At 44.1% G+C, this 9,415-nt stretch overlaps 1 protein-coding gene across 1 annotated transcript in view; it reads right to left on the bottom strand.

The window, feature by feature from the left end:
- Positions 1–3,841, bottom strand: part of cnksr1 (connector enhancer of kinase suppressor of Ras 1) — a 75,028-nt gene extending 71,187 nt beyond the window's left edge. The window contains 2 exon segments of the mRNA XM_048253801.1: positions 47–204; positions 3,554–3,841. Of these exon segments, the coding sequence (XP_048109758.1) occupies positions 47–204; positions 3,554–3,605 (210 nt within the window). The 5' untranslated portion in view covers positions 3,606–3,841.
- Positions 3,842–9,415: the final 5,574 nt, after the last annotated feature.

Consider the following 9,415-nt stretch of genomic DNA (forward strand, 5'->3'; position numbering starts at 1 on the left):
ACACACACACACACACACACACACACACACACACACAAAGCCTCACCAGTGCGCAGAGCTTCTCCACGGCCTCTAGGATGAGCTCCTGGTGTCCGATCTTGGTAACCCCGAGTGTCTCCAGCTCCTGGGAGGTCAACTGCAGCAGGTCAATCCCCGACAGATGCCACTCAGAGAACGGGTACTGCTGCAGGGGGGCCTCCAGACCTGGACACACACACACACACACACACACACACACACACACACACACACACACACACACAGTTGTATAAAGATAATGAGAGTGTTGCAGATATTCTCTTTCTCTCTCTATTACTCTCTCACATGCACACACACTCATGCGCGCGCACACACACACACACTCATGCGCGCACACACACACACACTCATGCGCACACACGCACACACACACACACACACACACACTCATGCGCGCACACACGCACACACAAACACTATTTCTAAAGAACCTCTAGAAAGCATGATGTTGATGTTGAGGAGTTTAAGAGTTAAAAACCTGGAAGTAGTCCTCACCTCTCATCAGTCCCTAACTAATGAACCCAACACTGAACATATGGGATCATTAAATTATCTATCTACTGTATCAGCTAATTCATTCACATTGCAATTAATATTCCACACAAAATAATACGCCACAGGCATATACAGCACAAAAAGGCTTATCTAGATGCATTAGTTGTTGTTTGGTAATTGAATATGACCTCTCACATAACACGAAGAGCAGGATGAACGAAATGTTTGTGATGGACGCCGTAGTGTAGTTCAATAAGAAACCTGATCGGAGTATCACATTGTTGCTTCCTCAGCAAATTATCGGTGTCGCTAAACCACACAGGCTAATGTTAGCATGCCAGTCATGACCAGTGCTGTGATTGATGTCTAGAGTTCTGGCCACCATGTGCTCATATCACTGTTCCATTCAAACCAGGCCGCTGATGGAGAATGTTACCATGCAACACTCACCAGTGACAATGCAGGCACAGACAGGGGGTAACCAGAGACTGGGGCATCAATCACACCCACAGACTCTTTACACTCACACACTCACTCATACACACTTACTGCACACTCTCACTCACTCCTCACTCATACACACTTACTGCACACTCTCACTTACTCACACACTCACTCCTCACACATTCACTCTACACTCACTCACTCACACACACACACCCACTCACTCACTCACTCTACTCACACTAACTCATGCATATGGAGATAACATAATCATTACGTGATTACATCTCATACACACACACACACACACCCACATGCACATACACAAGCATGAACTCATACTATCAGCCACATGCCAAAATTCCCTGGGAGTGAAAGGGCTTGCTGCGTTTACAGCATGGAGCATCGCTATGCATTAGTGGGCTGAATCATTAGCCTGAATATACGGCATATGAGAATTCCCTGCCTCGCTGCACAATAGAACACATGTTTGCGTGGGAATAGGGGGAGAGGTCTAGCAGATGAAATCTAGTGTTGCAAATAAATTAGCAATGCTGCACAGCACACTGTCACAGTTAGCAGCTTAGCATAGCGTAGCATCCCGGGTGAGGCCACTGTCACAGTTAGCAGCTCAGCATAGCGGATTAGCATAGCATAGCATCCCGGGTGAGGCCACTATCACAGTTAGCAGCTCAGCATAGCGGATTAGCATAGCATAGCATCCCGGGTGAGGCCACTGTCACAGTTAGCAGCTCAGCATAGCGGAGCATCCCGGGTGAGGCCACATGTAGCCAGATGTGGCAGGTCCAGTAGGCAGCTGTTCCACCATGTTCAATGAAATCACCAGGACTTTCCCAGGTTAACTCAGGCTTGAGTTCACTAAAAATTAGGCCTACATGTGTCCACATGTGTCAATGCACATACATTAGGCCCGTGGTTCTCAAACAAGCCCCACCTGACCCCATCACCCCGGCAAAATGGTAACATTAAAATATTATTTTTGCATTTTGGTTCCATCTTACATTTCCCATCTAGGTCTTGTGGATCTGATGATGTTTGAATTCATTTGTCGGTATGTCTATGACTCCTATGTTTGTGTGTGGCTATTTTGTTTTCAAACTATGATTGCCCTTGACAAAAAAGAAAGGCATTATTAAAGACAGGCACAATTAGACCTACTTCAACAGTATATTAGCCTACACAATAGGCCTACTCACTGAACCACCTTGCTTATTGTCTTTGCACTTTGCTTATTGTGTCAGAGGATATAAACTGGCATATATTACATAGACGGCGTTGCAGAACTGTTTGGATTTGCATACAAGTTGGTTCAATATTGCAAACAACTCATCTATATTCTATTTTACCACGTCTGCTCGCGGACCACCAGTGGTCCCCGGACCACACTTTGAGAGCAACTGCATTAGCCTACATGGTCCAGATGTGCCATAGACTGATCCAGGGAGCGGAGGTATTCCAGGTCCTGTTTACTTGTTTACCTGAAACATGTGAGTAGGGCTATGTGGACTTGGACTAAGAGACAAAACAGTCTGTTTGAGATCAAAAGACCTTAAAAAATAAATGTAGACAGTTCCCAACACCCCTCTTTCTGAGATACATAGCATTAGGCTACATCTTCTGGCCAGTAATACTGTAGCTTGTTTACAAAACAAAAATCAAAACACAAGACACCCAGTCAACCAGGCATGAACAATTATAGCAGGCAACATCATGTACACTGCAATCACCTGACAGGTAGCCCTGACACACTGACCTGAGACGACAGTATATACTGTATGTTCATCAACATTCCACGACAGGAATGCTGCGTTTGTTTGCAATATCCGCTGTACTCTTTCAGTCATTGACTGTAGGCCTATATATACACATGGTTTGTTTGAGTAATAAAAAAAGAAAAGAGATTTTGTATTCTTATGAATTCCTCATGTAAGTACAGCTTGCAGAGTTTCCTCTGAGCGTTTATTAATAGTGTACATTGTTTGTGATGACTGTTCTTTCGCCCAAACAGATATCAACGCATTACTGGAAAATATGATGACGCAATTAACCTCGATACAGGGCAGCAAGACGACCGAATGCAAAGAGATAGAAAAGAACTTCTCCACGAGCAGCAAGAGCCTGAGAAGAGCCTGAGAAAACAAATCATTATCGTTACGGAGATGAGCGAAACCAGGGCTAGTTCATACTTGCAGAAAATGACAGTAGCTACAGGACAAGTATGTTATTCGAAACTTTCTCAGCTCTTCTCCTATCCGAACAACAACGCACAGATATCCACTACTACTGGTAGGCTAACTGTGATGCATAGCCGACATTATAGCCTAAACATCTAAAGAGTTTTGTTCTCATCCTGTAAGTGTTTGAACAAAATACAGGAGATCGATCAAAGTTACAGCTCCAAATCACTTCCTCATTCCGCCTTCTCCACCTTCCTCTCCAAAAGGATTTGAGCGTCGCTTCTATTTACGGTTGTCTGCGTGCTAAGCGCACTGCAGCTAACCTAAAATCTCTGTCACCTGTTGATCCAAAAGCACAACGCACAAACACACACTACCTTTGAGCCACTCGCTCACTCTCTCTGAGCTCCACGAAGTGATCGGCTCCATGATAGGAGTCCTGGGAATGCTGATTCAATTCCCACTTGGATTGTTCGCCGGACTGTCCCGAGACGAAGAAGAGGAAGGGAAAGCTGACGGTGGGCACTCCCACACGCAGGTAAAACTCTCCCGTGAGCCAATAGTGTGTTGCAGGTCTGAGGCCGTGATTGTGTGGTGGCTTACATATTTCCCAACACAGGTGCCCCGGGCGGAGAGAACGCGAGGACGCAGAGGTACATGCCCGGAGCCTGCGCGAAAAGAATAACGGCATAGTCCTTTATAAACAGCCCAGTATAGCCTAAGCGCACAGAAAGCAGACTAATCGGAGCCTTGTTTTCATTGGCTTAACTCTTGCTCGAAAGAGGGATTTCACTGAGAATGTTTTGACTTAAAACATATCAGATAGACTACTTATGTATTTGTAGCAATAATTATAGGGTTAAGTTTACAAAAACATACAGCACACACAACACAATTAGCCTGTATTGCACAAGATAAGTGTAGGTGTTATATTAGTGGTGCGTAGAGGAGCATCTCAGGATGTAGAGGGCTAACCAGTTAGGCCTACTCTTGAGCGACTTGTGGTCAAATTATCCCACAGACTCACATAATGTCATCATCAATTTAAAATAAAAAGGATCTTATGGTCATGATTGTAATGATGCTGGCTCTTGGTGATAATAATGGTGATTATTATTATGCATGTGAAAGATTGTTATGATGATGATGATGATACGCTTCCGGAGATAATAATAAAAAAAAATAATAATAATAATAATAATAATAATAATAATAATAATAAGATTCCGGACATAGTGATGACGATAAGCTTCTAGGTCTAGGTGTTGGTGTAATTGAGAAGGGACGCTGTTGTCCCTGTCTTAGCAATATGTCAGCGTTATAAAACCACAGTGGTAAGCCAGGGTAGCCTGCATTACTGCATCGCAGCCCCGGTGGAGTGTGCGGAAGGCAGGGCCTGGGAGGTTCCCTGGCGGGATCTAGCGCCCCCTGGTGTTCAGAGCCTCTCCAAAAGAACTCTTGTGTACAATGCCCACTGGACTTTATTTATTGTAGAGTAAACATTGAATGGAAAGTTTGAGGACTGTATGGAGCAATTCGCTGAAGTCAAAATTGCATTGTAACCTTGGTACAGACCATTAATACCCAGAGTGATGCAGGAGGACGAGGAAGCAGCCAGCATGGCAAAGAGGATACACTGGTCAGCCAGATTGGACCCACACACACACACACACACACACACACACACACACACATACACACACACACACACATACAACCAATGCCTTGGGTTACCCATGTGTCTCTACATAGCTTCTGGCCATTTCAGGCAGAAATCTTGCCTAACCTTAGAGTGTAACTCAACAAATGATTTATTACTAATAGTGAACAAGAGAACAAGTCCTCCAACCCTGCATCCCTCCTTGCTCTCTGACACTGAAGTCCTTGTAAGAATGCTGAGGTGTGTGTGTGTGTGTGTGTGTGTGTGTGTGTGTGTGTGTGTGTTAGATTGAGTGTGTGTATGTGTGTGCGTGAGTGTGTGTGTGTGTGTATGTGTGTGCGTGAGTGTGTGTTCATGGTGTTTACTGCTAGCGTTCTCCACGTGTGTGTGCTGCGGCCCCTGACTGCACTCAGGCAGAATGCTTGCCATACTCACTCATGTCTGAACATGTAGCAGCTGCCCAAAAACCAAGAGACGCCCAGAGCTCGTAGGCGGAGCCCAGTGCACTGTGTGTGTGTGTGTGTGTGTGTCTCTCTCTGTGTGTGTGAGTGAGTGTGCATGCTTGGTGCAGATACCCTCTGGCTTACTGAGAGTCTGTGTGTGTGTGCGTTTCATGGTGCAGATTGCATATTCCTTCTGACTCACTGTGTGTGTGTGTGTGTGTGTGTGTGTGTGTGTGTTCTCGGATGCTGTGTCTGTGGAGGCATGGAAGGGCCCTCGGCAGCACACAGAGAGGAGCAGCCGTGACTAACACCAGAATCTTCAGCTCCCCAGCGTGCCTGTCACATTGGGAAGCGTCAGTGCCATGCCAGCCATGCCACTGCTCTCAGCGTTAGACGCGGATGTGGGCAGTCTGTAGTATGGGGAATTGTGTTATTTTAGGAACGATTCATATAGAACAACCTGTTTCCAATTTTTTTCTTCATTTTCAGTGCCAAAATTCAAGATGGCGGACAATATATGCGGAAAAATAATATAAAGGCTTAAAGTGGTCAACTTTTTGATAAATATACACCTAATAAGGTAGACAAGTGAGATACAGACTATTTTCAAAAGATGTATTGCATCATTTGTCAAAAAAAATTGGAGAAAAAAAAAAAAAAAAAAAACATACAACAAAACATTGTAAACAACAAAACATTGTCATTGTCACTCAAGTATTTATCCTCACCACTGTCACTGTCTTTTTAATATTGGTGCACATCTCCTCAGAGCCTTCACACCTGCAAAGTTCCGTGAATGGTAAGTTGTTACTCTTGCAAGGACACCTTATACTGCATTGGCTGGCAAGACAACAACACTTCACAAGTGCCCAAACATTTGCTTGCCTGTGTGCTCTCAGAATTTCAATTTAATTTCAGTTATAGAGCGTCAAAACATTACATATGTCTCATGGCGCTTTACAGAGTGTTAAACATTCAGACAGAGCCCATGAGTAACAGGGGCAAGGAAAAACTCCCAAGAATGGGAGAAGCATATAGGATGAAGCCTCAAGCAGATCCACGACTCAAGGGCCTGACCCATCTGCCTGGGGTCAGTTACAGGACAGTAAGGTCTATATACAGAGAATAGAACATGGTATTTAGAGCCACCTGAGGTATATGTTACAAAGTGGTTGGATGGTTACATAACCAGTATGATAATGCATGAATCCTATTTAGTGTTAAGTTCAAATAGTCCAGTGTAGGGGATGAATTGTCCATAGGAATTAGGAATTGTCATCGGGCAAATAGTGGGTCGCTAGGCTGCACGGGCAGGAATCCGAGCATGGGGACAGCAATAGGCGATGGTAGGGCAGTCATAGGGATGGGATTTCCCTAGTTCCTGAGTTTTTTCACTCCCTGGTTGGGTTTTAGAGTTTTAAACATGTTCCACCGAAGGGCTTTAGCTGTTTGAAAACCATGTTTTGAGGAGCTGACACACACATTTCTCACATCCAGCTAACACGTCTGGAGATGGATGAGGACCTCCTACAAGCCTACAAAGTGTGTTAATGACACCATCATGACTTGATTGACTTGAAACAGAAACCTTTCCTTTCCCATGGGATAAACGGTAAATGGCGGGACAAACGGTTGACTTTCAATTTCCTGATAGGATAGGATACAATAGGATACCCGATATGTCCACCGACTCTATACACGATGTGATTGGCCTGAGCGAAGTTTGGTTTTATCACCTCACAAGCCAACAGAGAGTTGCTAGACTACCCTGACTGCAAATTACATTTGCTGCCGCTAGGGTGCGTCAAGATCTCTAGGCTGTATCTTTTGTCGACATTCTCCAGTGCCCATGATAATGAGACTGTCTTTGTTGATGTCTGGTACCCTGCGAAGGGCAAGCACCAAGACATCTGTGTGACATGTAGATATATGGGGTTTTGCCAAAATGACTTACTGCTACTGCCACCTTTGTGTGTGTGCACTGTGACTAGCAGTTTACATAGTTCAACAGCTTTATGACCAAGGTAGAGGATGAGGTTGGCTTTGGTTTCCTTCGATCCCAGAAAAGCTTTAAAGTCTTTGATTGGTGTAGAGTCTTGTATTTTGTATCCCTTATCATGTGCTTTTCCCATTGTATGGACCTGTTTCGTCCTGTCTTTCATGGAGTTTGTGATGGTATAGTTGTTAAATATTAAAAAAGTATATGTCATTGTAGCCTCGTGCCTTACTTTCAACATTTTCAAAGAAGCATTCTGCCAGATCTTGGCAACAGTTTATGTCACTTTTCCTGACAACCATCTCCTGCACAACAGCCATGCCATCTATTAAGATGCTATCCAATGTGTGTGTTAATTGCACTGAGCTACTCTCTGTAGATTGTTCAGAGGATGCTGTTTCTGAAACCAGTCACAATTCATGGATGAAGGCAGACTTAGCTGTAGTGGGCAGCATTAGGCTTGCATATAATCAACAAATGCATATGTTCCCACAATTTCCTGCAAGTCCTGTTAACAGAATTATTGAAGACCAAAGAGCTCATTGTGGACTTCAGGAAGTCTAAAGCTAGCACACACACCCATTCTCATCAATGGGACTGAAGTGGAGTGTATCACCAGCTTCAGATTTCTGGGTGTCCACATCTCTTGGACCTCTCTTGGACCCTCAACACCTCTACCCTGATCAAGAAGGCTTTCCAGCATCTCTTCCATCTGAGGAGGCTAAAGAAGGTCCACCGGCCTCCTCAGATCCTGGTGAACTTCTACCCCTGCACCATCAAGCGTATCCTTACCAACTGTGTCACAGTTTGGTATGGCAACTGCTCTGCCCACAACCGAAAAGCACTGCAGAGGGTGGTGAACACTGCCCAACGCACTGCAGAGGGTGGTGAACACTGCCCAACGCATTCCTCACTCCCCTCCATTGAGGCCATCAAGGGCAAGCGATGCTTGCATAAGGCGCACAGCAGGTTCAGAGGAAGCTTCTTTCCTGCAGCTGAAGTCTAGCTCTCCATCCCAGTGACAACCAACCCACCCTGCCTCCTTGCCTGTGCCTGTTGAGGTGTCCACAACCATGGCAACCTTGACAGGGACAACAAGGAGGCAGACCCCAATGTATGTTGTTCATACATTGTTCACATTACATAGCCATATTTATTCTGCTCTTATAAGGTAACTGCTAATACACTGCACATATTTATATTACTCTAAACCTCTATACTTTATATAAATCAGCTGTATACTACTGTCTTCTTGACCTGTCTATGCACCACCTGTCTATACTTTATATATCACATTGCACTTTTCTCCTTTTGTGCACTTCTGGTTAGACGCAAACCACATTTTGTTGTCTTCATACTTGTACTCTGCAATGACAATAAAGTTGAATCTAATCTACTCTAATCTAATCTATTGGGGTGGAGTGCAGATCATTACTTTAATTCAATCTCATGTCACCCATGGTCATATTTATTACCTAAGTCATTCAATTTTATTAGATAAAATGTATGTATATAATGATAATACCTAACATATATCCATTTAAAATGTTTAAAAAGGTGATTATTTGCAATTTTTGGTGATATATCCGCCATCTTGGAAAATTGGAAACGGGTAGTTTTGCAAACTATAGGGTCTGAAAAAGTGAAAAAAACATAATTTGGAAAAATCTGTATGAAATGTTCCAAACACCTTTTTTTGCTACATATCGCCCTGCACTACTGGGCACCCTACGGCCCACTCTGCTCCTCTCCTGTCCATTCCACATCCCTTGATGTCTCTTACTGAGCTTGTTTGGGTTCCCAGACTATAGATGGAGTGTAGTTAAATGATTAAAACTCACTGCACGCCAGAGCTTCACATTTCATACAAATTGTTGTATCACAGAACTCATTCTGTCAAACACAACAGCTTCATTTCTTATGAGGTCTTCTTTGGCATCGAAACATTTCAAATATAGTACAGTACTGCATGACATAAAGACATAAAAACTCAACAACAACAAGACAGAGCTCATGGTGGTGGCCCCTCCGTCTCTGTCCAAGAAAGGGACGTCTTATTGAACATAGATGGCTTTACCATCAGGCCCTCCCATGAAGTGCGTAACTTGGGTGTGACTCTGGACTGCAACCTCTCACTCCA

This window comes from Alosa alosa, chromosome 1, assembly GCF_017589495.1.
Source record: "Alosa alosa isolate M-15738 ecotype Scorff River chromosome 1, AALO_Geno_1.1, whole genome shotgun sequence".
In the NCBI taxonomy this organism is placed as follows: Eukaryota; Metazoa; Chordata; class Actinopteri; order Clupeiformes; family Clupeidae; genus Alosa; species Alosa alosa.